General features: G+C 49.8%; 11 protein-coding genes across 11 annotated transcripts; 5 read left to right on the forward strand and 6 right to left on the reverse strand.

Moving 5' to 3' along the window:
• Nucleotides 1-367: 367 nt before the first annotated feature.
• Nucleotides 368-2,456, forward strand: M438DRAFT_356957 (uncharacterized protein; the record flags this gene model as incomplete). The annotated part of the gene is made up of 4 exons (XM_029907133.1): nt 368-400; nt 438-623; nt 657-1,143; nt 1,321-2,456. 4 exons carry the CDS (start codon nt 368-370, stop codon nt 2,454-2,456), a joined length of 1,842 nt encoding a protein of 613 aa, XP_029758585.1.
• An 839-nt stretch (nt 2,457-3,295) lies between these two features.
• On the reverse strand, nt 3,296-6,623 carry M438DRAFT_277444 (uncharacterized protein; the record flags this gene model as incomplete). Its single annotated transcript, XM_029900931.1, has 2 exons — nt 3,296-3,397; nt 3,450-6,623. The coding sequence occupies 2 exons, from the start codon at nt 6,621-6,623 to the stop codon at nt 3,296-3,298; spliced, it is 3,276 nt and encodes a 1,091-aa protein (XP_029758586.1).
• Nucleotides 6,624-8,458: 1,835 nt separating this feature from the next.
• M438DRAFT_51597 (uncharacterized protein) lies at nt 8,459-9,779 on the reverse strand. The gene has a single exon (XM_029910149.1). It carries the CDS (start codon nt 9,399-9,401, stop codon nt 8,601-8,603), a length of 801 nt encoding a protein of 266 aa, XP_029758587.1. The 5' UTR covers nt 9,402-9,779; the 3' UTR covers nt 8,459-8,600.
• Nucleotides 9,780-10,189: 410 nt separating this feature from the next.
• On the reverse strand, nt 10,190-10,699 carry M438DRAFT_259913 (uncharacterized protein; the record flags this gene model as incomplete). Its single annotated transcript, XM_029899760.1, has 1 exon — nt 10,190-10,699. A coding segment is annotated over one exon (510 nt), but the record flags the coding sequence as incomplete, so codon positions are not given.
• An 876-nt stretch (nt 10,700-11,575) lies between these two features.
• On the reverse strand, nt 11,576-12,912 carry M438DRAFT_322364 (uncharacterized protein). The gene is made up of 6 exons (XM_029902956.1): nt 12,753-12,912; nt 12,614-12,703; nt 12,404-12,546; nt 11,901-12,356; nt 11,705-11,850; nt 11,576-11,654 (listed from the first exon to the last, which is right to left on the reverse strand). The coding sequence occupies exons 1-6, from the start codon at nt 12,827-12,829 to the stop codon at nt 11,607-11,609; spliced, it is 960 nt and encodes a 319-aa protein (XP_029758589.1). The 5' UTR covers nt 12,830-12,912; the 3' UTR covers nt 11,576-11,606.
• A 475-nt stretch (nt 12,913-13,387) lies between these two features.
• On the forward strand, nt 13,388-15,441 carry M438DRAFT_356962 (RCC1/BLIP-II protein; the record flags this gene model as incomplete). Its single annotated transcript, XM_029907134.1, has 2 exons — nt 13,388-13,394; nt 13,730-15,441. 2 exons carry the CDS (start codon nt 13,388-13,390, stop codon nt 15,439-15,441), a joined length of 1,719 nt encoding a protein of 572 aa, XP_029758590.1.
• Nucleotides 15,442-15,798: 357 nt separating this feature from the next.
• On the reverse strand, nt 15,799-16,380 carry M438DRAFT_356963 (uncharacterized protein; the record flags this gene model as incomplete). Its single annotated transcript, XM_029907135.1, has 1 exon — nt 15,799-16,380. One exon carries the CDS (start codon nt 16,378-16,380, stop codon nt 15,799-15,801), a length of 582 nt encoding a protein of 193 aa, XP_029758591.1.
• A 716-nt stretch (nt 16,381-17,096) lies between these two features.
• On the forward strand, nt 17,097-17,742 carry M438DRAFT_356964 (uncharacterized protein; the record flags this gene model as incomplete). Its single annotated transcript, XM_029907136.1, has 2 exons — nt 17,097-17,325; nt 17,384-17,742. The coding sequence occupies 2 exons, from the start codon at nt 17,097-17,099 to the stop codon at nt 17,740-17,742; spliced, it is 588 nt and encodes a 195-aa protein (XP_029758592.1).
• Nucleotides 17,743-19,811: 2,069 nt separating this feature from the next.
• M438DRAFT_249755 (uncharacterized protein) lies at nt 19,812-21,419 on the forward strand (the record flags this gene model as incomplete). The annotated part of the gene is made up of 2 exons (XM_029899631.1): nt 19,812-20,471; nt 20,700-21,419. Coding segments are annotated over 2 exons (1,380 nt in total), but the record flags the coding sequence as incomplete, so codon positions are not given.
• Nucleotides 21,420-22,436: 1,017 nt separating this feature from the next.
• On the forward strand, nt 22,437-25,154 carry M438DRAFT_336934 (uncharacterized protein; the record flags this gene model as incomplete). The annotated part of the gene is made up of 1 exon (XM_029903936.1): nt 22,437-25,154. One exon carries the CDS (start codon nt 22,437-22,439, stop codon nt 25,152-25,154), a length of 2,718 nt encoding a protein of 905 aa, XP_029758594.1.
• A 384-nt stretch (nt 25,155-25,538) lies between these two features.
• M438DRAFT_382227 (uncharacterized protein) lies at nt 25,539-26,087 on the reverse strand (the record flags this gene model as incomplete). Its single annotated transcript, XM_029908915.1, has 1 exon — nt 25,539-26,087. The coding sequence occupies one exon, from the start codon at nt 26,085-26,087 to the stop codon at nt 25,590-25,592; it is 498 nt and encodes a 165-aa protein (XP_029758595.1). The 3' UTR covers nt 25,539-25,589.
• Nucleotides 26,088-26,484: the final 397 nt, after the last annotated feature.

Below are 26,484 nucleotides of genomic sequence, written 5' to 3' on the forward strand. Positions count from 1 at the left end.
GAGGCGTTATCGTCCTTTCCATCTTTCCTTCATCCACAAATCTTACTGCAGCAACACACTTACATACATACATACATGACTACAATGGCAAGCTCAACTTTGGCTCTGCCATCGGAGCTCCGTATCATCATCTACAAACACGTCATACGCGAACACAGCGCTTCAAAAAAAAAGGTTTGCGTATCGAATGGAAGCGCACTCGGCGTCCCTTTGAAGAACTTCCACCACTCTCTGCCGCATCGCATCAGACCAGGTTGGAAATGCTGCCAATGATCCTGGGGGGCATGAAGCTTTGCGTGCACACCGTTCGAGGAAGAGACGATTGGAATGCCCTGGCCATCAAATAAACGGATCTGGATATCACACCATGTCATCACAAGAAGTTGAGAGTTCTGGACAGGTACGTGCGGACGACTCAATCTTCTGCTTGCGTCGAGGCGACTCCATGGATTGGCTTCTTGGAAGTCGATAACAAGGCCTTGATCCAAAACTTGACCTCAACGGTCTTCTCTGTACATCTGAGAAATCTCTGTATCGTCGAGGTAATCATCACTTTCGAGAAGAAAACAACAACACCAGAAGAAACGACATTACCACCTCCGCCGCGACCGGCAGAAGTCAAGGTACAATTGAGAGATTCTCTACGTCAAAAATAGGCACTTCAAAATCCTAGAGCCGCCACTCCGATCTTGGAGCCCACTGAGAAGCAACAGCTTGGCGTAGACATGCTCAAAGTAAAAGTGGAAGAAAAGATACGACTCTCTGAAGAGTGGAATGAAGAGTTGATTTCAGGCATCACGAAGCTCTTACGTGGACTGGGTGTTCATCGGGAGCCCATTCATCCAGTAGCTCCCTGGTACATTACGCCTCCGTACATTATGTCTGTGACTAGGACAATGGTTTTACAGTCTCTGACTACAGTAGCGGCCAAACAGCTCGTGCTTATAACAAAGGTCGAACAGCTCGTGTCTACAATGACGGTTGAACAGCCTGTGTCTACAATGACGGCCAAACACAAGGCAAAAAATAGTGCTTGGTGGAAATGTAGGCAAGGAGAAAATTACTACTCGCCTCAGAAATCTAGACAGCATATCGAAGCGTGGGAAGAAGAGAAGCAATGGAATAATGATGTACAAGAAAAATGTATGGACCATACAAAACATCGATAAGAGAGGTAGAACTAGATATCAAAGGAAGGAGCAAGCCAAGTTCAATATCTTCCAAGTCTTGTGTATGTGAGTGAAAAGCACATTGATACACAGCGCAAAAAGGTGACGTCTTCGTCATCATGAGTTAGTTTGCATGCCTTCCTCTTCGAAGACTTGGTTTGGACACGTGAGCCGGCAAGGCAATCTTGGAACTTCTGTGCTTCCTCTTTATCGCACCTCTCTGTCCACTGTACTCTGTATCCTGAACACTATATATCCAATAACATCGCATCAACAATGACCACCAAAACATCAACCTCGTTCTTAACCCTCCCATCCGAACTCCGTATAGCGATCTATAAGTACACTTTCAGAGACGACGATGTACTCGATATCTGGAAAGACCTCACAAGCGATCATCGGCGGATTTCCACGGTCATCTCCTTACTCCAATCATGTCGTCAAGTGCGTGCCGAACTACTCCCAACCATCATCCATGACCTCAAACTCTGCATCCGCATCACCTCGCGATGTACGGCCTACGAGGAGATCATAATCAAGGATCTCGGAGATGGTTTCACGCCCTACGAAAGTTCTTCCCCTTGCAAAACGTACGAGGAGCCAATAATCACTTGGCCTAGCAATATCAACGAGCAGCATAAAAGTCGCTTGATACGATGTTTCAATTGCATAACCTTCAGTGTCGTATTCGGCAGTAGAATCCTCCTCGAAGTCACCATCCGGTTTCGTGGACTCGAGTCGAAGGTCAACGTACGCTTGGATGCAGACCCCGACCGCTTTTGCGGACCTTTACCCTCCTTCAATAGAGGCCTAATCCCCTCCAGGCCCTGGCGCATTCATTCATCAAAGATGGAAATAAGACAGTTAAACGGTCTCACCGTCAACAAGTTGCAAGCGAATATGGCGGATAAAGTTAAGACGTTGACTGCGACATGCTGCACACGAGAATTCGTGGAGAGTGTTATTGGAGACTTGAAGGGTGTCAAATACCGTTCCCTCAAGCAAGATAACGGTACAATCAGGTGGTACATTTCTACATCGGGGCCTGGATTGAACGAGGAAGAGAGATCTCTGATGACAGAGGAATTGCGAAATCTAGACATGGCAAAGCATGTAATGTGGCAAAGAAGAACGGACCAAGAGAAAGACAAGATGGCACAAATAGCTAAAGACAAGAAGGGAAGGAGAGGGTTAGAGGCGGATGAGACAGTAAGAAGCAATGGTCTAAGAACACGTACAGATGATGATGTCAAAAAGAAGATGTGTATTAAGAGTCTATGTTTATGATGACTTTATATCAACTATCCCCTTCCTCATTTGTGACTTGTCTATCCTTATCACTTGTACCGTCTCAATCTCATCTACATTCTCGCTCGAAACCAATAATCGATCTCCTTAAAAGGTAAAGATCAACACACTAATCCTTACACGTAAATACAACTAATAAAGCAGTAATCCTAATACTCGAAATGAAGCAATTCGTTGTCAAAGAAGGAAAAGAAGCGACCTAACTCTGGAAGTGGATGGAGCTATATACCTGCCATGAAGACCGAAAGAAGCAATGTAGTAGATACAAAAAAAAAAACAGAAGCTGTAATCGAAAAAATCAAGTGCAATTAGAGCCAGGATGATAAACATGAACAGAAAGAACGACCTTCAGAACCCAAAAAACGCAAAGGACGAGTCGAGAAAGAAAAGGAACGAATTACGAAGTAAGTAAGAAAGAACAAATAATCGGTCGCTCCCCCTTCGCCGACTCTAATGATCTCGGTACGAATGGCACTAGGATCGCATACCATCGACTCTAAAACTCGGACATACATTATGAAGCTCAAATTCAAGCTCCGATGGCACCGTGAAGCGACGAGAACCCTACGACATTGGCATTCGAAAATGTATGTATCATTACTACGTTTTACTTTAATCAACTATGCCCCGATACGTGTAAAACACAACTCCCACTGAAAAACAGACAGTCTGATTTGGTATCCAAAAAATATAGGTTAAACGAAAACGCCAATGTACCGATGCATGCCGTGTGTGTGTGTGTGTCTTCAAACATTATTACAGAGAGAGAGGTCAGGAGTGTTTGGGGGCGAGAGATGCTGAGGTGATGGAGATGGCGTTTAAGCATAAGCTTGTCCTCTGGTTGACTTTCCGATTGTCTTGAAGGTCTCGAGTGTGGTTGGCAAGGCGAGAGTGTCGAAGCGGTTGACGCCCATGACTCCCTGTGATCATGTTAGCAAAGTGTTTTGGAGAGAGATAGGTTAAGATACTTACATCGTCGCTAGACCAGCTCGAGAACCAGAAGCCGATAAGGATGGTGACGTAGGCGAGGATCAGGATGGAACCCTTGAAATAGTTACTCTTGCCTTCGCCGACGACCCAGCCCATCAGGAAGACGCTGAGGATGATGGTAACCATATCCCATTGAGGAAAGATCAAGTTAAAGGTGTGATCAGCAACATGAGCAGGCTCCATCCACTGTGCCCATACACCAGAGTAGAGAACGAGAGCTGGCACCTGCAAAAGCATGACTTGTAGCGCGTATGCTGAACCAATCTCCATGGACAGCGCAATGTTTCCGTTCATGGCGAAAGAGATAGCGTTCAAGAACTCGGTGGTGTTCGGCACGAGCGCGAAAAGAGTAATACCAAGGAACTTCTCGTCGATGTCAATGTGTTCGAGAACACTGTCGACAGTGTCGACCAAAATCTCAGCAATAACAGCATAGGCAACCGTGGCAGTCATCAGAATCACAGCACTCTTGGTTCGACTCCAGTTGGGTGCATCATGGCCGCCAGACTCATGGGCTGGAGCTTCATGAACTTCTCCGTGTACTTCCTCAGGCTCTTCAGGAGTGCCTCCGGCCTTAGTAGCTGGACCTGTGGGGGCAACAGATGATGAGACGGAACCGTGGTGCTTGACACTACCAGTGCCAGTAGTTGCCATGTAGGAAGCCTTGCGAGGAGCACGAGTAGCATCACGAGCAGCGACAGTTGCTGCAGTCGCTGCCATCTCGGCAACTTGACGTACCAAAGCGGTGTTGTCTTCTGCCGAGAGACCAGGAATGCGTAGCTTGCGCTGTTGGATCTTATCCCCGGTCTCTTCGGTAGACTTGGGAGGCACAAGGTGTGTCGGGCCGCCAAGAGAAGGTGCATGAGCCTTATCAGGGGAGTGTTGCTCGCTCGGTGCAGTGCTGCCGAAACCGGCTTGTTTCAAAGATTGACCAAGGATACGCTTGTACAGTTGCGACTCGCGAATGTTCTCTCGCGAAAGAGTACCAATCGTACCCATGGTGCTGTTGCGACTCATGTGCGCATGGGGGTGATGGTGGTGGCTGGTAATGGTACCATCAGGGATACTGCCGTGTCTGGCTTCAATGTGCAGAGCGGCTTGTTCCATTTTCTCCAACTTCTTCTCGTCCAATTCGTTGTTCCAGATCACTGCTGCATGAGTACGGAGAGTGAAGAGGAGTCCAATCAGGTATGAGAGGAACAGGAAGAAAGCGGCGAACCAGATATAGGGACGGACTGCTTCGAGGAAAAAGCGATCGTTGAGAGCAGGTACTTGGTTGAAGTAGCAGCGTCTGCAATCTCTATCTCCGTTTGACAGATCCGAGCCAAAGCACTGGTGACAGACGAGCTCGTGGCTACCATAGTTTTGGTAGAACAAGGTGGGACTGAAAGAGCCAATGACTGCGAATAGCAACATGGTTGATGTGACACCTGCGGATCTAACGTTGAAGCGTTGAGTCTTGCGCTTGATGGCACCAAAGCACATCGAAATGCCCGGAAGGAAGAGGATACCAGCAAAGATACTACCAATGACACTTCCTTCGACCAGCTGGGCCTTGCCCTGGTTGAGAGCAACGCAATACAAAAAGACCTCAACGATGGTTGAGAAGAAGGCGTTGATGGTAGCACCGACACCCATAGACGATTGAGCAGAGATGGAGGCAACGGCCTGACCGATGAAGTAAGCCAAGGGGATGATGGAGAACAGTCCAAGGATGAAGATGAAGCCAGATGAGGTGATGACACTCTCGATCTCCAGAGCTTCCCTCAGAACGTAGAAGTCAAAGATGGCAAAGGCGACCATGCTGAGCAAGTTGATGAGGAAGATGTTGGTACCATCAATGGTGTACTTCCAGTATCTGCTACCCACAGCTCGGTATGTGCAGAGAAGAACACTCGAAGATGTTTCGCTTGATCCGCGATTGGCGTCATGGGTGTCTGAGTGGAAGGACAGGGCCAAAGGATGTCTTCTCAAGTGATGGTGCAAGAGAAGCGTGACCTTGCCCATGGGGATGGTGAAGACGAGGAACCAACAGAGACCCGAGATGAAGAAGAGCGAAGGAGTGATGAAACCCCAGAAGACTGCAAAGAAGATGATTCTTCCGACAGTCCACTTTCCACGGCCGAATAGTCTTGACTTGGCTTCCTGCTTGTCACCACTGGAGCGCCTACCAGGACGACCGAGCAAGCTATCAGTCTCATCGGGAGTTGTATCGACGCTGTCTCTTCTACGGCCAATCAAGGAACGGTTGATGTCGGTGGGACCAAAGAACAGGCGACCTTCCTCAAGATCACCAGTCTGCCATCTTTCGTACTCGGAGATGCTGCGACCTTCGCCGGAGTCTTCCTCCATGTATGCTTCGTCATGTTCGAGCATGACATATTTGCCGAAGGGGTAGAAGATGTAGCCAGCGAGTTGCCATAATACGTAGCCATATTCTTGACATCCGGGGGTGAAACGCAGAGCAAAGCAGACCAGAGCTCCAACAGCGCAGAGTAATGCGAGCCACCAACCAAATATGAGTGTCCAAAGGACGTTGAATATCAACAAGCCCAGGCTGACGTGGTGGCCAGGGGCTTGATGGATATCTCCTTCAGCCGTGACTTGGACTGAACGACTCTTCTTGTAAAGAGCAGGCTTCCAGATACGGATACCGAAAGGATGTGTCTCGTTGATGGCCTCTTGTCTGTCCTTAAGGGTGAAACTCTCAGCGTCGCTCAGATCAGCGTCATCTTCGTCGTCGTCGTCATTGTCGCTCTCCTCGTCTTGGTCCTCTCCAGCATTCGCATCGTCTTCGTCGTCGGGGCGTAGCGTAATCTCGGTATCGTCAGAATCGGCTTGTTTGTTAAAGTCGGCCGTCTGAGGCCTTGAAGATGGGCTATCCTCTCTTTCGTCGGATTCAACTCTTGCTAATTGCGGCGGTTGGGCGGTTGGCCGTCTGCGAAGTGTTGAAGCCTTACGATTTAGAACGTGGCTGGAAGATGATGAAGCCTTGTCTTGTTGAACCTCCTCTTGAGCATCGTCGACCGAGAACTCCTGGCCGCGTTTGGGACCGGCTGATAAGGTACGTTTTCCGAGCGAGGGTTTCTTGGGGGTGACGCGCGTTGATGAGACTTGGGGCGAGCCTAGCGAAGGTCTTGTTGTGGATGAGGCCATGGATCCTGCTGGCGTCAGTCTTGGTAATGCTCATCGGCTGGATTCAGGGTCTTGTATATCCTCACCATAGCCCAGAGGGCCGGGCCTCTTCTTGTGTACATCTGCTCTGGAGGGATTTGAGTAGCTAGCAGAGCGAGTGTCGTCTGGTGCAACGACCGACTCTGCGCGCGAGGGCGGGCGGTGAGAAGCATCGCGGTCGTTATCTCGTAGGCTCTGTGTTGATGCGTGCAGGGCGGTGAGGGAGCTTTGGGATGTCTCTCCCCAATTTGACTCCTGCGACGAGTTTTGCTCGTCCCTGGGTGCCATGGTTTTCTGTCGGATATTCTTCGATATGGCGCGTCGAGCGCTGCTGCGTAAAGTCGCTCAGTTGCGCATGCAAATACGACCTTGATTGTCCGGATTGCTGATTACGGGACAAAGCACGCTAGCTGTATAGGAGATTGGTGAATCGATGCAGATGACCTCCGATAAAATGGTCTTTCTTCGCTGTGAATAACAATCACGCGACAGAAAGCTCCAAGCAGGTCGGTCACTCGTTTTTATCTGCCAGACATGCAGAGGCGACCATCTACTAACTATTTACCATGGTCCAAGGTCCATGACACGCCATCCCTGATTTACCGTTTCTCACAACAAACCCAACGGCTACTTCGGTCCTTGAGTAATGTCGGCCGTCAATGCGATCCAAGTTGAAACTCGGCCTCCCATCGAGCATCGTCACCGTACCACTCCGACCGCCTGTCTACTCATCCAAACCTTGCATTTTGCTTACTGCCGTCCTCGCCAAATCATCCCAGAATATTCTGATGTTCTTCTAGCTCATCCGAACGGCTCGTGAAGATCTTGAGAAATGACGCTTCCCCACAACATGCTCCTCCACAGCCCTGCGGACCTGTTCTGCCCTGACCTCTTCTCCTTTTCCTTTGACCATCAACACACGTACGAATACTTGCGAGTTGCCACAAACGTCTGCCGTCTGTTGTGCGTTAGGTCATGTCTTATCTAGGCTCATTCTGCATACTCAACTGTCGGCCCGCTTCCGATCGGAACGCCAACAAAGCCCACCAGCCAGGTCCAAATCTTGTCATTCACCGCCGCATAGCCGTGAGGGCTGTCTCCCGAGCTTCGAGCAGTCGCTAGAAAGTCTGTTTGTTTCACCGCTGGAAGCACAGAACACTCGTTTCCAAGAATCCAAGAAATCCTAGACCAGCTTTCTACGACCCAAGAACATATCTACGGGTGCTTGTCGCGACTTTGCAATGCTTTTGTTTGACGCATATGCATGAAGATGCGCTGATGAAATCCACAAATCCTAGCAACCTCCATCCAAGCACTACATTCATCAGACAGTGTTTCAACTGGTGCCGATGCTGCATATCTCCAAAGGACGAAGTGCATGATGTCCAGAGAGTTTTATGGACGTTCGTCACGTACCTGCCATTTACGATTCTTCGGAGTACGAAAGTGCCTTTCATGGACACGGCTTCTATATCACCAAGATTGGGATTTTTGGCGAGCCTGCTCTGCAACGACACTTGAGTACAGACTGATCCAACTCAACGTGGGTGCTACCAACCTGCACATCGGAGACTTGCATGTGCTGGATCAACCAGATGCTTGGCATTGGCTGTTTCTCTCTCTACCGAAACCGATCAAGCGAATTCCATCTCATCACTCCAAGTCTGCAGCATGAACACGCTGTCTTCGGCTCTAGTAACTGCTGCTAAAAAGCGTGCTGGTATTCACAAGGAAGCCATCAATATGAGCTGTGCTACGAAGGCTGCAAGACAAACGAGTCCAACGCCGTGAAAATGACATGAGACGAGGAAAGGTAACACAGTCAAACGGAATCAGTGACAACACCTGTAGACAAACAGCTCCTTCAACAAAGCAACACTACGGTACATAGACCACCCCATCCTCCATCACCATACATGTCATCTTTAAAATCATCATTCAAGAAAGAAAATCAAAGCTTCACGCAACAACACCCAAGACCCAATCTTGCCACCAACACTCCAACGAGATATGTGCTTCAGACTCCTCTCTACCTTCGCCCGCTGCGGCCACCAGGACTCCATCGCCCACATCAAACTCTGCTCCACAGCCCTCCAAACCTTGCCCTCCACCCTCTGCCCCCTCGGCGAAGGCCAGTTCGGCCAACCTCCCTACGACATCCCAACCTTCTGTCCTCAATGCACCCTCAACCGCACTTTCATCGCCCCCAACGGCCACCTCCAAGAATCTTCCTCCGGAACCAGTATCGTGTTTGAAGTGCCCAACCCCAAGCTGGCCAAGCTGGTCGAGGATGTGGGTCGGATCAAGCAGACTACTGATTCGGCTTTGCCGTGGAAGGAGCCAGGTGCTGTGGTGGGTGGATTTGGCGGTGGCTGGGATGAGCATGCTGCTGATGCTGGTGCTGGTGCTGCTGGAGTTGATTGGGGTGATGCTCCTACTGAGACTGTGGGTGATGTTACCATTGAGGCCGGTGGTGATTGGACTGCTACACCGCCCGCTACTGCTACTTTCACCAACGGTGGAGACGGTCTCAGTCCCAAGGACTCTGCTTTTGATGAACTGTCCGAGATGGGCGGTGGTGAGTCTTGGGCTGATGCCAGTGAGAAGCAAGCCAAGGAGCAGGAAGAGGCTGGTCATGGTTTTGGTGTTCAGGAGATCCCCATGGTGTGGTGAAGATAACATGGATGGGCAAGCTGATTCAAAGGGCACCAACACACCTTCAACAACATCTCGTTGGCTGCCCCTAGCACGCAAGAGCATGTGCCTTCGTGCAGTCTAACAATTCATGTTTTACTTCTTTACAATCTTCTCGTCACTTTTCTATCCCGTAGACACATACTGTGCATCAATCTAATCATCAAAATTCCGTACGAGTCTGCTGAGAAAAAGTAGTCCTCCATGCTCTTTCTCTGGTCATTGCTTCCATATCGAAAACCATCCTGCATTTCTATGGCCATGTACAAAAGCGTAGCAGACTGCCGAGATGCCTCCTAAGACAAGCTGCTGTGCATATGCATAGTCGTTCCTTCGTTTTTCCGCTTCTAGGTTGACTTTGCATCTTCGTGTACAAGCGATTTAAGCTGTGAAACAACGCAACGTATCTGTTCCATGGACCAGAGTTCCAATGGAAAGTACCGCTCCAGGTCGCCGAACTGTTTTCGTGTGTATCTCGTTGCTTTGTCTCGGTCCGAAGAAGGTCATGTTCTCGTGCGGTTTGACATGATCGTCTAGAGCCAGGTGGCCAGGGGCTTTGTGGACCTTTGGGTAGGTCGCTGGTTTCGATATCTGTCTTGCGAAGACTGTGGCTTTTCGCTTCCAGAAGATCGGGTCGGGTGAAGAACAAGCCTGTTCTTGTTTTTGTCACGGTTGCTGTTGACTCCGGTTGGAACCGTCCTTCGAGAAACTGATGACATAGTTGGAGATGCAGCTGGCGTGGCAGATATAGTGGCCGAGTATCCTGCAACTCTGCCTCTGCCAGTGAACCAATGAGATTTGGATCCGTCTTGAAGAATGGCTTATCCACCTTTCGACCCTTGTGCAGCATGTTTCTGCTTCAACATCTTCTCCGTACGCATAAACTCCCTGATGCCCACAGGCACATCGGCAAAAGGATCCTTTTCCTTCTCCTCACTTCCCTCAGTCCACAAAGCCTCACTACCACCCCCATCATCATCCATACTCGATGCCACATGCGCAGGCATATTCACACCCTCTCCCTCCATACCTTGACTCTTCCTCTGCATCTGTATCTTTTCCCTCGCCGCATCTCTCTTGCCAACCCACTCTTCAAACTCTTCACGGTAGATATCCCAAACGCAATTCACACACCCACTCATGCAGCAATTATCCGGCTCCGTGGGCTTCGGCGGTACCAACACACCAGCGACATTCTGACTCGCGGCGTCGATTTCTTCTTTGCGTTCGCCGGGCCCGGCCAGACGGGATCCAAACACTATTCGAGCTTTTTCTATCGTTTCTTCTTTGTCGGTTTTGGGGAGAGATTCGGGGGAGGGCGGTTCGGGTGCCGTGCGTGTTTGTGGTTGGACTTCTTCTTTGGGTGTGGCTGAGAGGTCGTCTTTCAGGTCTTTGGTGGTGGATTGGGGGCCGAGGATGTCGGCGTAGTAGCCTGTTAATGGGTAGGCTTGGTCATTGCTTTTGTTGTCATTGCTTTTGTTGTCATTGCTGCGGAAGCGAAGGTGTTGGGTGGATGGTTTGAGACTTCGATTGTAGAGTGATCGGGGAAGCGAGGTTGGGCGTGATGGTTGTACGAGGCAGATCGCATGCCGTACTATGTTGCGTTCCATATTTTGTGTGCCTGTGGGAGACTGAACAAGGAACACCAGCGTAGTCAAGAATGGGACAGGAAAAAGGATGACCGGTTATTCAAGATCGAGGATCCGCAGGCTACGTCATAGGATTTTCCGTGATGGATGTTGTTCGGATGACCCTGGCAGTTTCGAGGAGTAACCTTTCTTGTCATCGCGTCGTCTACGATGTCTTAGAGGACCGTAGATTTAGCTTCTCCGTCTAGGGTAAGTATCTTTACAACGATTTTAGTGGACTCGACTCAGCTGGAAGGGAGTCATGCAATTCCGCACACAGCTCCGTGTTAGAGCCGTTCGTTTGCTACCGTTCGCAACGATCCGTAGGACGATATATGTCATACAGACATGTTTGGTGTCGAGTCGCAACCTCAATGTTAGGTGTGGCCACACGAGCTTTGTCTTGTTGAATTGGTGCAGGGGAAGATGTTTTATAGAAGAACAGAGGGAAGAAGTCTTCGAGTGATTTCTGGAAGCACGAGCCTGTCACATGTGTTTCTTCTAATACTGTTGCTGAGTAGATTGTAACAGTAGTACCTGTGCGGCGAGACACGCATTTGGTGTTGACATCAATATTGGGTTTAGTTACACGAGCTTTGTCTCATATTTGGTGCAGAGAAATAATGTTTCATTATGGGACATACTACTGGATTGCAATGATATTCGGTGGACTGGCCACACCTCCGGGTACCTGTGTCGATCGTCAGTGGAGCTCGTACTTCCGAAAGCAGATGTTTTTACATTGCAAGGCTCACTGGCGACGAAGAAGCTGTAGCGTCCAGTCTTTTCGCATTGACGAGACAAAGCCTCGAGATCGAAAAGTTCGCCAATAGGACATCCCCAACCTGCTAGGAGGACTTCATGAAGCATGTATGATTGAGTTGATGCTGTGGAAATGTCAGTCGTAACAAGTGGATAAGTGAGGTCAACAACATACGCCAGCATTCAAAGGACGGTTGGTCGCCAGCAACCGCAGAGAAGTTATCCCAAATCCAATTCAGCACTTCCGTACTCTGCTCAACACCCAAGAACGTAGGTGGTAGAATCTTACTAAGAGCTTCAAGTTCGTCTCTCGAGCGCTTGTTGTACTGAACCATGTACCCAGATCGTACGATCAGGATATCGCCGAATTTGATCTCTACACCTTCCCATTCGGCGACAGCTTTGAGCTCGGAGAGTGTTATGGTTCCAGATTTGAGGGCGTCTTTTTGAGGGTGGCTATGAGTTTCACGCCAGGCCTCATAGTCAAGCAGAATGCCTCGACCGACGATGCCTTTCTCACTCCAAGCTCCGATGCCGTTGACTGTGGAGTCGTCGCTGTGGATGTCGTCGAGAGTGACACCATTGTAGAACTTTGCTTCCTTCTGGTAGGCAAAATGACGAAGACCATCCCCTAAGTTGAATTAGTAAGTATTTATTTCGAAGGAAAGAGAGTCGTACATTGACTGCTGCTTTGGGTGTTGAAGGTCCACACATCGTCGTTGACAACTCGAGGTGGCTTTTGGTAGACGTGCTTGTGAAAGACTTGACGGCCGAAGAAAGGTATGTCCTTTTGAGCATCCATGGGCCAGTTGAGAGAAGTTCTACCAGTAGGTTAGATGCTGATAGTAGAAGACTATACCACGCTTGCAAATGCTTATGTATAATCACCTTGTACCAGACTGAATCTCTCTGGCTGCTTCTTTGACGACATCATCTGTCAAACGGTTCAAGAAGCCCAGCTGGTCGTTGTCTCCATACCTAACTGTCTTAGTCTCATGGAGCATAGTCGAACAGTAATGATGCTCACAGTCCCCAAGCATTCAAGAATGGTCCTTTCTTGTCCACTGGTAACTCATCGAAGGTAGGCAAAGGCTTGAAGGACATTTTGAACAGAATGGAAAATCGGAAGAGGCTTAGATGTATGAGAGATATGAGATAGATGTGAAAAAAGAGATGCTGTAAGGATACTCGAATTGGCAGACCTACTTGTAGATGGTCTTTCGAGGACGACCAGATCGGCAATAAGGTGAGCAATAGCCCGAGGAGCCGACCAAATTGCGGGGAAAGCAAATGTTTGCTCGTGCAACAAACATGACAATAGCACCAAGTAGGCATTGTTGAAAACCTGATGGAGTTGACTCTATTGGACATGAATAGACGCGTCCGAGGGATGCGATGGAGCGGCAAATGGACGTAAGCATCCTTCAGACTCTTTCTTGAATTCGAGATCAGCCCTGCAGGTGTGACGGCATGTTCTGACGCAATGTAGCTCGAGCACGTTCAGAATGCAGCTGAAGCCTAAGCTGCGCGCTCTCTGGTGACGTGAGGTCTAGAGACTGTGATGAATAAAAATATGGACTCAATAGATGGTGGTGGAGCTGGAGCGATAACAGAAGTGACCGGCAAGACAAGGAGAACATAGATGAAACACGTGAGGTAGTGATGTCAAGTGAGTCAAGGAAACGAACGAGACTCGGGATTCGGGAGTTGGCGCGATGCAAGTCAGCCAAGCTTTGGTGTCTTGACGCTTTTTCGAGAACGCGAAAGACAAGCAGAATCACCAACCTTTTCTCTCCTCTCCAACGAATCTCATCTCTCCATCTTCCAACCCGATCAATCACGGTCGCGAATACTCTAGAACCAGATATCCCGACAAGACAGTGAAGAAAGTCAGTCTCATGCCCCAGAAATGCAGCAAACCATTCCCCATTCTCCATTCCTGCACCTATCATCTTTCCATTCCGTTGCGCTTCGACCAAGACGCGTTATCCTGACCTTATCTAGTGGCTGGCGTCAAATACATCAAGAAGACCAAGGACGCCGAAGGTGACGCGCCTGTCAAGAAGGCAGGAACACGCGCAGCTGCCAACACAAAGGCAAAGGTCACCACCAAGCCCGAGACCGAGACCACCACAACGACAGGCAGAGGACGCGGCAGACCGAAGGCAGCTGCCAAAACAGAAGAGGGTGCGTTGCACCACGTACGACAAATCTCGGTCGATCGACAGGCTAAAACAATGTCAGAAGCACCCAAGAGAAAGCCTGGTCGCCCAAAGAAGACCACCACAGAAGATGCCCCAGCAAAAACAACTCTGGCAACCAGAAAGCGCAAGGCCACAGCTACCCCCGAGCCGGCCGTCGCAAAGAAGGCCAAGGTTGCCCCCAAGGGCCCGGTCATCAACGAGGCCCCTACCCAGCGCCTTGATGTCTTCGTCTGCGGCGAAGGCTCATCCGGCGAATTGGGTCTTGGTACATCAAAGAAGGCTATCGATGTCAAGCGCCCGCGTCTGAACCCCAACTTGGCTGCCGCCTCGGTCGGTGTTGTACAAATCGTTGCTGGAGGCATGCACGCTTTGGCCCTGACTCACGACAACAAGATCCTCACCTGGGGTGTCAATGATCAAGGCGCACTCGGAAGAGACACTACGTGGGATGGTGGCCTTCGCGACGTTGAAGATGAGGAGGACTCCGACTCGGACGATGAGGACGCCGACTCAGGCATGAACCCCAAGGAGGCCACGCCCACTGCCATTTCATCCGACATCTTCCCTGAGGACACTGTCTTCGTTCAAGTTGCTGCTGGTGATTCGACGTCATTTGCTCTCACCGACGATGGTCAGGTCTGGGGTTGGGGTACCTTCAGAAGTAACGAGGGCATCTTCGGCTTCACCACAGACGTCCTCGTACAACGCACACCGATGCTCATTTCCGGCCTGAAGAAGATCAAGCACGTCAGCTGCGGCGCCAACCACGTCCTCGCCCTTGATGCCAACGGTGCCGTTTTTGCTTGGGGCTCAGGCCAACAAAACCAGCTCGGTCGTCGTGTCGTCGAGCGCACAAAGACTCAAGGTCTCGTTCCCAGAGAGTTCGGTCTTCCTAAGAAGTCCATCAAGTACATCCAATGCGGTGACTACCACAGTTTCGCTATCGACAACAAGGATCGCGTCTGGGCTTGGGGCCTCAACAACTTCGGAGAGACTGGTGTACCCGACAACGCTGGCGAGGATGATGCCGTCGTTCTCAAGCCTGAAATTATCGAGACTCTTTCTGGAAAGCAAGTAAGCTGCATCAAGGGAGGTGGTCATCACAGTATCGCTGTGACTGGCGCTGGCGAGTGTCTAGTCTGGGGTCGTCTCGATGGTGGACAATGTGGTATCGCCACTGAAGATCTACCAGCAGACTCTCTGATCAAGGACGAGAAAGGCAACCCTCGTATTCTCAAGAACCCCACTGTGGTCAAGAGCATCCAAGGCAAGGTCGCTTTCGCAACAGCCGCATCAGACCAATCTTTCGCCATCACTGAGGAAGGTCATGCTTACTCATGGGGTTTCTCCTCCAACTACCAGACCGGTCAAGGTACTGATGACGATGTCATGGTTGCTACCAAGATTGACAACACTGCCACCCGCGGCAAGATGCTCAACTACGCAGCCGGTGGTGGTCAATTCAGCATTCTGACGGCTCCCGCACAAGCTACTGCTAACGGCAGTGCTTAAATCACGAGAGCAGATGGTAGTGTGGATCATGACGGAGCCATGTCAATATTTCCCTTTTCACTCTGACGATTCGAATGCGATTGCGAAGCGATGAGATTGAAATTAGTTTTTCACCATAAACGAGAAGGCAGGACACGCAAAGAAAACAAGTGTTTATTGTTCTTCATCACACTTCAATTTCCCTTCCAAAAATGTGCAGAATTCTCGAACAAACAGCAAGCTTTTGACTTTCACTTGCCTCGCAGCACATACATTGACCGACGACGATCGCCCCTTGTAAATCAAGCACCAGCTCACTGACATTATCAACAACCCAACTGATCGACCATCTCATCATCAAAACAGCCTAAAATTACATCATCCTCCACAACTCAAACTCCTAACCAACTCCACAGGTCTCAATCTCGCCTGCCCCTCCCCTTCATCGCAGACCTCTTCCTTCACCCTCGTCCTCCCCTTATTCGCAGCCACAACCGTACTCCTCCTTCTCAACCCCCTACTCCTAGGCGTATTACATGGTGTCTCTCCCACATCCCCCAATGCCTCTTCTCCATATCCTGTATCACCTTCTCTGCTAGATCGAGATCCAGATGCCGAGCTCAGTCTAGGCATATTGTACAGTGAGGAGTTTGTAGGGTACAGAGGAGATACGATAGTGGGTGTGGCTGAGGCAGTGGTGTGGGAGGTTTCGTGGGACAAGGACCGGGTTGTATGGGGCACGGAGGCGCGGAGTTGGTATAGTGTCCAGTGGTGGAGGGAGTGGGTGTAGGTGTCCAGATCTGCGGCGCCTGGGTGGGCGTCTGTGGATGTGGTTGTGGTTGTTGAGGTTTCGCTGTCTGAAGAGGAGTGGCGGGTGTGTTTTGTAGAGTGCTCGAAGGCTTGGGAGTGTGGGAGACGAGGTTTGACTTGGTTTTTGCGTGGGTAGAGGAAAGGAACCATGATTGCGGTTTTCACTTTGGTGGTATATGGAGGAAGCAAGAGGGAAGGAGGAAGGAGCGACTGAAAGTCGAACTGCTTCTTGGCCTTTACTTACGCTCACGTCCACACCTTGAGAGATTTCATCATAAGTGCTTGCCGAGCGCGATACCACACGGCTTATCAGTTCTTTGCTCTCCTTTGGTTATCCGGGCCGAGTGTATGGTACCGAGACACTCTTCATGCCGTGAATTCTACGAAAGCGGAGATGTGAACAAAGAAACTGCTCTACACTCATCACCACTGACGTTGTTCGTGTAGTCGTCTACTTGTGGGGGTAGCGCCCTTGACAACATTCCTTTGTGTGCTCTCGCCTCCATGCCGGTTGCAGTAGCAACTTCTTACGTATGCCCATAGGAGGCTGGGATCTTTTGCATTCCTCACGTTTCAGCAAAACATCTTAGCCAACGAAAGAGCATAGAGAAGCTACAGCAGCAAAAAAGCTAAGATTAGCAGTCGATGAAAACAAACAAGAGATGAGGTATGCAGAGAAATACCGAATTTCTGGGTCGAAACAACAATAGAAGTAGAGTAAATAGAAAAGGGAAGGGGCGAGCAGAGAATGAACTTAGCTTTCTTCATACCACTCCTTAAGCTGTACCCAAGACACATTGTTTGCTTACAACCTTGTAAACCACATATACAGTCTTTTCTTACCATCGAGATATCACAGAACAACCATGCGTTCATCGGCCATCATCTTCGCCGGCCTTGCTGCCGTAGCACACGCTCAGATTGACGCCAGTATTATCTCTCAGATCCCTGCTTGCGCAACTGGCCCTTTGATCGCAGGTATCAGTGGCTCTGGCTGTCAGGTCACAGACGCAGCTTGCATCTGCGGTAACCAAAAGCTCATCGCCGACCTTCAGACAGCCGTCAAGGCCGATTGTAATGAAGCAGATCTAGCCAGTAAGTCCTCGCTTACCCTCCCCCCATCAAGACACAATACTAACAACCATACCCACAGAGGCCCTTGAAGTCACAGGCAAGATCTGCCCCAGCGCAGCAAGTGGAGCAGCAGCAGACGCCGCATCCTCCGCCTCCTCAGCAGCTACCTCTGCCGCCTCAGAAGCAGCATCTATCTCTTCGGTCGCTGCCGCCGCTACCACTGGCATCATCACTGATTCTGGAAGCCCCATCACCACTGCTTCTATGGGTACTGGAACTGGAACTGCTAGTATCAACTACACTGCTACTACCGGCGAGTACACTCCCCCTGCTACGCCGACTGTGACTCCCAGTACTGGCGGTGCTGCTCAGAGTTTCGCTCTGGGAAGTATGGTCATGGGAATTGGTGCTTTGGGTATGTTTTTCGTCGGTCTTTGAATGGTTTCAGAGTGTAGTGTTGGTGGGAGCAAAATTTGATGTGTAATGTGTAATCCGAGGTCAGGAGTTTCCATGATCTTCGATATAGTCTCTCTTTTGATATTTCATTTGTTTCGGAAGGAGATGGTGTTGGAATTGATATAGAGATTGGAAGGGGGAGCTTTAGCTATGGTTTACTCATAAGCATATGCCCTTCTATAATTCAAAGCTTACCATAATTGAGTGCTCATCAACAAGGCCAAATTCTGATTACAGTGCGTGAGCACAAGGACCCTCCCCGAGAGAACCGAAATGAACTTCTGAACGGGCTATAACTTCATTTCCTTCACACCTGCTCACCTCTTTTCCTTAATAAAAGCGTCGTCTTGGTTTGCCAACGTTCTTCTTTTATACTAGACAAACTTTGAGCAACTCTACTCAGAAGTGTGTGTTCGAGAGTGGCGAGTTTCTGCCATTGCTTACGAGATCCCGATACGCGAACGAGGCTCCGAACGCAGTTATGGATATCGTTTGCTCTCGTCGTACCCTCGAAGACTCGTAGCGTGAGATTTGCGTCGACGCATAACAGTGCAGGCTTTTTGTTGCATGGCAGCGGCAAATGTATCAGGGGTGTTTGCTGTAGTGACCGAGCTTATTGGTCGACTGCGCCGGTCCCTATCCAGTCGGTTCTGTGACGCTTTTTACTCGTTCGAGGTTACCTAAGTACGCTTGTCGTGAATATGCTATAGTTCAAGCCATTAGTTATATCACGGACTCGACCGTAGAGATTGGTGACGACTTATACAAGCTCAGAGACCCTATTGTCGTCTGTAGTTTTTTGCCTCCGTGAAAAGCAGCGGAGTAGTAAGTAGCAGGTTTACACCTAGCAATGAAAGAACTTGAGAAGAGTGGGCGGCAGCTCTTCGCAGAGCATCTGAGATGTGGCTGTGGAATGTTTTCCTGGTGTAGGGGTTATGGTAGAACTACTTGTTGGCATGCTGGGAAGTGTCTTTGCCCAAAACATCTAAATTCGTGTGCTTCAGTTTTGTTTGATAACTGCCAGAATGCAAGACATAATGAACCGCCGAAGAGAGCGACTGCTGTGAGCCAAATGGTGAAAAGAGCTCTGCAGCTTCTAAGCGACGAGAACACTCACCAAGCACGAAAACAAGAAAAGTCCAGAAAGGCTATTGAAGGAAAGAGTCGACGACGAGGGATGAAAAAAAAAAAGGAAAGCACCATAGGAAGGAATCGAACCCCCGACCTCCTCGGATCTAGACTGACACGGCGTTGAGTAGCAACGAATGACTGCGCACGTGTTAAGACCACGGGTGTGTTGGACCACTACACTACCACGGCTGAATACTTGTAAGGGCCTAGAAATATCTAATACTTAAAGTTTGAAGGCTGCTCAAGGCGACAGGAAGGTCAGTGGCGGGAACAGAGCATGACTGAGAGGGTTTATGTAAGCGGTAAGCTTGCACGTCTTGAGCGTCTCTATCCTCGTCGTACACTGCTGCTCGGTATACGACTCTCACCAAGCAAACAAGCTTGGTGACTCTTACCCGACTGTAGTTGTACATAGTCGAGGTCGTTGGTAATCGCCGCATCGAAGCGTTTTGTTCAATAGTGTAGGTTGATGAAGACATGTACTATACACAGAACCCAACCATCTTTCAATCTTCTCTCTCTCTCTCTCTCTTTCTTTTTCTCTGCACAAAAAAATCATACCCCTAATAAGCAGCGTCACAATATCTACGTCTCGTTTCAACATCTCGGCGTTTTCATATTCTGCTCATCGAGCCTCTTTGACTCATTCGGGTTTGGCTCATCAAGCTGTCGAGACTCACATTCGAGTCTTACTCATCGAGCCTACTAGAGTCATCCGAGTATGGGTTGCCGAGCCTATTAATGTCGTTCGCGTCGACCGATCTTCCGCTCTATATGTTTTGTTGTTCGCTTTCTTCTGTACTTTTCTCCTCTTCCAGTTAACGACTATCTCAACGTCAAATATCAGCATCAACATGACTTCCATCAACATCAACGACAAGGCTACTAGTCTGCGCACTAATATCGAGCATGTTGACCTCACCTTCGGTGTTGAGCTCGAGTGCATCGGGTTCACCCCTTCTAGCAGTCCCAAAAGTGCGACGCAACTTTGCAGTGAGATCCTACAACAGAAGGTCTTGCTACCTTGCAAGTATAAGTGTGAGAGAGGCGTACACGAGTGGCATTTGCCAGTCCGCGAGGAGGTCGTAGCCGAGAAGTCGATCTCAACATCATCCTTCTTGGCTTGGGAGATCCAGAGGGATACGAGCATCAGGCTCAACGACCAGGAGCAGGAGGCTGTCGATCGCACAGCATACAATAACGGGGCTGCCTACAGCGAACCAGACTCAGAATTCGAGGACATCGAGCTGGTCTCGCGAGTGCTGAGTTTCGACCAACCTACCCCTTGTCCTAGAGGTCAGGTTTACCCCTGTACCAAGGAGCCTTTTGAGTGGCAGTGGAGAGAGGAGATCATAGCCATCCTCGAAGCACTTCAGAAGGGGTTTAGCAAGCCTGGCTATCGCATCATAGTCAACGGTTCCACTGGACTGCACGTCCACCTTGGCCATGGCCCTCAGGGCTTCAGGCTTGATACCGTCAAGGGGATTGTTGGCGGTTTCGTGGCTTTTGAGCGTTGTCTTGACAGCATTATGCCTGTCAACCGCATCTTGGGCCACATGGACTCAAAACTGCTGTACGGTGTGTATTCAGATGATCTGTCCACAGAGGCTCTAACACATGACTTCTCACATCAAAATCTACAGGCAATGTCAGACGCTATGTGTAGACACGTCAACACCTTGATCGATGCTCAATTTAAGGAGAGTGCACCTGCTGGGTGGGGCCTTGATAGCGCTGTCCAGGCGCAGACCTTGGCCTCCCAAGACATGGATAGCAAGTCAATTTGGGGCACTGACTCCGGATGGGAGAACGTAATCACTCCTGACTGGCTAGACGCAACCCAAGGTACCGCTGCCAAAGGTTCCTGGCTCGACGCCCCTCAAAAAGTATTCGTACATGAATGGGACGGCACAATACCTACTTGCCCTGTTGATCCCGCAAAAGCAAGTCAGAACATCAAAAACCTCCTACTCAGCTATAACATACCTGCCTGGCTTCAGATGATCAAGGACATGGAGACACTACAAGAGATCAAAGCACTAGGAGATCTCCATCGCAGCTCTGTCAACCTCGAGAACCTGCATGAGCCTGATCCAAATGTCACCAAGAACACCGTCGAGATACGCGTGCACGCCGGCAGCCTTGATGCCGTGGAAATAACCTCCTGGATCGATTTGCTAGGGTCACTGGCCCATCATATTGAGAGTACTCCCTCGGATGAGTGGTTTCAATATCTCAACACAATCTGGGCACAGCCAAAGTATACTCTGGTCGATCTGTGCCATCGCATCAACGCTACGGAAGATACTGTCCACCACTACACCGATGTTCTCCTGACCCCTGACTATGCAGAGCGCCGCTGTGCCCGCTACACTTCCGGTGCTCATAACCCTCCTGACAGTCTTAACACCCTGACCCACTGCATCGAAGCAAACCGTCTTGTCCTCTCCTCCACACACGCCGTTCTCGATTGTATGACTCAAAAGCTCGCATCAGGACTCTACGGTCAATTTCCCCTAGCCTTCTTACGCCACTACATCCCAGAAGCGTCTCTCCACAAACACATCGCCGGAGGGCTGGACATTGAGGCATGTCAGGAGGCTCATCTGGCAAAGGCATGGAAGTTTCATGGGGAGAGATTTCCCAATCATCCTTCTATACCCAAGGCTACTTGGTGGGAGTGGGTCTCGTCAAAACTTGCAAAGGTAGAGATTAAGGGGTGAAATGGGTATCTAGGCGCACAGAGACGATACACTTGAGCTATGAGGGTATGTAGAAGGAGCTGCACCGAGAATAAGGAGAGGGACTTGGTTTTGGCATTTTGGTACTGGAGCATGCATGATCAGGGGTCGGCATCTCATCACAGCGAGATCATTGCGAAGGGCATGTCAAAAGGCATGATGGTTTTGTGGCTCATAGAAGTTTTCGTCGAAAGCGATTGTTTTTTGTTCTCTCACTCGACACGATTCTGTCTTGAAAATCATCGTGCATTGTGACAGTTGCAAATGTGATGAACTCGGCGCATAGAGACACAGTTTTATCCACTCCAGTCAAGCAAATGCTTCTATCACTATCTCTTATACACCATACGCTCGCTAGACAGGAGTATGATATCAAAACTGTTGTGCATTTTGACTCAGAGCTGGCTTTGGAAATACAGTGCCATCTCGAGGAAAGCACAAAGGGCACAGCCGACCACCACCAATTCTTCACCGGCAAGCACAACCTTTGTTCCTGCATCTCTGCCATCTACACATGCTATCGCGCTTCATCTCAAATTCTTTGACACTTTCCATCCACTTTTTCTTTCTTCCAACGCCACGGATTTTATCCACCATGCGAGTGTCGTTGTCTGTTAAGATTAGCATCGTGCTTCCCTTGTCCGTCACCTACAAAGCGCTTTGTACCCAACCCTCCCTCAATGTATACCGACATATATAAGCTGTTTCGACCATGTTGATCCCACTGTTTGGAATACGAAGAAATTCATCCATCATATCCAGGCGATTTTTATCATTCCAACACATTCGTTTTTCAAACACACCATGTCATCCAACATTGATATTGACAACGCCTCCGCTGCTGGTCAGCGTGACAACACTCCTTCCGAGGGACTCACTTTCGGTATTGAACTCGAGTTCGTCGCCCTGATCCCCAAGAAGACTGCCGAAAAGCATGAAAATGTGCCAAACTACGTGCGAAACCTTCTTTCCAAAGCACGAGTGGCTCGTCCTTGCGATAATCCTAAATGCAAGAAGAAAGAGCACAAATTCTTCTTACCCGTCCAGGGAAATATCCAAGGAATATGTTCGTACGACCTCTGGAACGTGGATGTCGACGGTTCCGTGCATCTGGAGAATGCGGAGGATGACTACGACCATAGTATCTCGACCAGCGGTAGTATGGAGCTGATCTCTCGCGTACAGAAGTTTGAAGGATCATCACTGTGTCCCAAAGGCCAGACCTATCCTTGTGATAACACAAGAGTTCTCGAGTGGACTTGGCGCGAAGAAATCAAGGCCTTCACTGACGTTCTTGGAAGAGCATTCAACAAGGACGGATACCGTGCCCTCGTGAATGGGCGGACAGGCTTTCACGTCCACATCGGTCAAGGTCCTAAAGGTCTCCCACTACCTGTTGTCCGTGGTCTTACGGGGACCATGCTTGCTCTCGAACGTTGCTTTGACAGCGTTCTTCCCACTAACCGCATCAGCGGCGATGACAACCAGTCCTCCGATCCTCTTCCTGGCCTCGAAATCGATGGCTTCCATGCTCTTTACAAACCTGGAGAGGTCATAGCACATCACGACTTTAACATCGGCTACTGCAGGGCACTCTCTTGCGCAATGTTCGATCACATTCGCTGGGAAATTGAGAACACTGCCAAAGGCTTTAGAACCAGCTCAGCAACACCAGTTGACGCTTCTTACTCTGTCACCACCGACGAAGTCACGTCGATTGAAGGCTATCTGTCGAGTTTCAACGTTCCCGCCTGGCTGGAGTACATCAAGAGTAAGCCGACAGTCGATGAGGTCAAGAACCTGACTGGAACTCACGCGAAGAATGTTGCCTTGAATTGTAGAGGCCTAGGCGGATTTGCCACAGACAACACACCAACAGCTGAGTGCCGTCTTGGAGCAGGAACTCTTGATTACACAGAGATCAGTGCCTGGGTCGACTTTTTGGGCAACCTCACTCTTTGGACAGAACAGACTGACAAGGACGAGCTGTTTGACTACCTTGTACAATCATGGAGAGATCCAGCCTATACTATCTGTGATCTAGCACACAAGGTCAACGCCAGTGGGTCGACAATCGATCATTTTTCCTACATGTTGAGCACGCATCCTTGGGTACGAAACCTTTATGCTCAAGACCGCTTCGACAAGCACACAAGCCTCGTCCACAATCCTGCAGACAAGTTGAACGCTGTCACCGTCATCGTCGAACGGAACCGTCTTGCGGTCTCTGGTCGCCTCGCTGTGGACGAAAAGATTCGCTGGAAGCTTGAGTCTGGTAGATACGGACAAATGCCCACCAGCTTCCTTGAGGCCCAGCCCAACAACAGGGATCTCATGAGACCCGAAGCTAAGTTCTTGCATCTCAACGAGGACACTGAGAATGGCTGGGTTAAGTTCATGCAGGATTACTATGAGAAAGAGTGCGGGCTCAAAGTGACTCTTCGCGAGAACAGCCCTCCGTCCAACTCTAAGCCCGAAGAGACAGAGAAGCCCGAGTGGGACAAGTGGGCACCCGAGCCTGAAGATGATGAGAAGCCTGAGGTTGAAGCCAAGCCAGAGGGTGAAGAGAAGCCCAAAGACGATGCCGAGGTCAGTGAAGACGACGCTTCCGTGCATGGAGGTGCCACTGAAGAGTCCCGCGGATCACCAATTGAATGGGCCTCGAGCAACGGCGACAAGGACGATGAAGCCGAGTCCAAGACGCCCAGTGGTCCTCCTCCCAAGGCTCCTGAAGCTCCTGAGTATGAGCCTCAAACGCCTGAGAACTCCCCTCCCAAGGCTCCTACCGCTCCCGAAGCCGAGTCTCCTGAAGCTCCCGAAACTGAAAATGTCGAGTCTGAAGCTGCCGAGTCTGAGGCTTCCAAGCCTGACTCTTTTGATTTCCCTGAGTCCAAGTCCCCTGAAGTTCCCGAATCCAGGTCTCCTGTAGCTCCCGAGTTTGAGGCTGATTCTGATTCTACCGAGTCTGAGGCTTCCAAGCCTGAACCTTCTGAGGCTGCTGGCTCTCCCATCAAGGAACAGTCTTCCGAGGCCGAGGAAGCTCCCGAATTCGTCGAGTACGAGGACGATCAAAATGACAAGTTCGAGTCCGCTGCCACCTCTCCTATCAAGGAGGAGTCTTCCGAAGCCCAAGAAGCTCAGGACGAATCCGTCGAGACCGAGTCCGAATACGATTCCGAGGGTTTCTACGGCATCCACCCAGCCCTCGCCACCGCCTACAATGAGATTCCTGGTCAACATCTCTCCCATCTCGAATCCACCGTTCTCAACATGCCCGACCTACCTCTTCCCCCATCGCCCTGCATGGCAGCTTTCCACGAGCTCCAACATGACACTTGCGAAAGATTGCACAACAACTTCTTCCACAAGGTCACGCCCGAGACTATCGCCGCTGCTGACTCTAAGGATAATGCTGAAAGACTTCTCGCTGAATACGTGGAGGCGGAGAAGCAGATGCATGTGTTGAGAACTTGTTTGATGGAGAAGGGGGCCGCTATCAGACGCTCGGCCAAGAAGGAGTAGAGGTCTTTTCTCTTTTTCTTTTTTCTTTTTGTCATTTTTAAAAATTGTTTGGATCTTGTGAGCGATATTGTTAAATTGCTTGCCTGTTTGAGTTTTATTTTTTTGTAGAAGTAGAAACACAAAAAAAGAAAATTGTTGCGGGTCAACGTTAACAAAGACATCTTGTGTACCTTTTTGCAGAGCTGGTGAAGTCTTTGTGTGCGTGATGGAGTTGTATGGGCATGAAGATCATGTCGAAGTCGACTTCTGGAGGCGAATCAGTTTTGATATTGTAAAACCAGGATAGACTGCTAAAACATGATTCGTAATACAGCACCAGCAATCAACGGAAAATAAAAGACGACAGGAAAGCAAATTGCATGCATCCATAGTTGTTCACGGCATCTCCTTCAGTCTTTCCTCTCAACCCTCCAGACATACGTAACAGACGACCATCTAACTGGGATAAGTGCCGTTGGAAGTGACAACGTCTCTAAAGCAGCCAGCTGACTGCGAGGAGCAGAATGCTTGGTCTGCACCAGGAGCACTGCGGCACTGATTTTCCTGAGTCTCGCAAGTCCTGCAGACATCAAGTTGAACCGAGCAGAAAGCGGAGTTGGTATTGGGAGCATAGATGCAGGTGCTGTAAGCGGCATCACAGCTGTAAGCACCATAGACGGAGCTTGGGTTCTCGGTTGAGTGGAAGCAAAGCTGAGCATCTACAGTGCATTGGGTGCCCTTGGTGTAGTCTGCAGTGACTCTGCAGGATTGCTCGGTCTGCCAGCATGCTTCGCAGCTGTTGCGGGTGTCGTTGCAATAGCTTTCGTCCAAGTATGGGTTGGCAATGCAGCCTGTGTATGCTACATTGCAGTCGAAGAGGGCGCGTTTGGTCATGACGGGCGTAGCGAGAGCTGATGCGGCCATAGCAAGGGCAAAAATTGAGTTGCAGAACATATTGAGGTAGATGATGATGAGAACTTGATGGAGAATGTAGAAGCTTTGTATGTATGTTTTGATGAAGGCTGTTGGCGTGAGCATAGTTGGCAAGCAAGACACTTGCCTTTTATAGAGAAGTCAGTATGCAGAACTCGAAGTGATACTACTAGATGTCGTTGGTGTGCTGACGAGACCAACACTAGAGGCAACCTCGTCAGTCGTACTCCCGCCGTCACGTAGCACTCTCATGTCAGATCAGGCATATTGTCCGTGAGTATAGTCGCTTCTCAGTGAGAGAAGAGTTAGTCGAGTGGATCCGAGTATGCAATACGAGATCGAAGCAACCGGGGTGTAAAGTAGTGTAGTGACATTGGCATGGAATGAGAAAGTAGTTCAATGTCTAAGTGCCCTCGTG

This window comes from Aureobasidium pullulans, assembly GCF_000721785.1.
Source record: "Aureobasidium pullulans EXF-150 unplaced genomic scaffold scaffold_14, whole genome shotgun sequence".
Lineage (NCBI taxonomy): Eukaryota > Fungi > Ascomycota > Dothideomycetes > Dothideales > Saccotheciaceae > Aureobasidium > Aureobasidium pullulans.

Excerpts from the sequence above, each read along its gene's own strand:
- M438DRAFT_51597 (XM_029910149.1), bottom strand. The coding sequence starts at position 9,401 with ATGCTCTTGCGTGCTAGGGGCAGCCAACGAGATGTTGTTGAAGGTGTG.
- M438DRAFT_322364 (XM_029902956.1), bottom strand. The coding sequence starts at position 12,829 with ATGTCCTTCAAGCCTTTGCCTACCTTCGATGAGTTACCAGTGGACAAG. Across the intron at positions 12,357-12,403 it reads CACCCAAAGCAGCAGTCAAT|GGGATGGTCTTCGTCATTTT; the intron begins GTACGACTCTCT and ends AATTCAACTTAG. Across the intron at positions 11,851-11,900 it reads ACCGTCCTTTGAATGCTGGC|CATCAACTCAATCATACATG; the intron begins GTATGTTGTTGA and ends ACATTTCCACAG.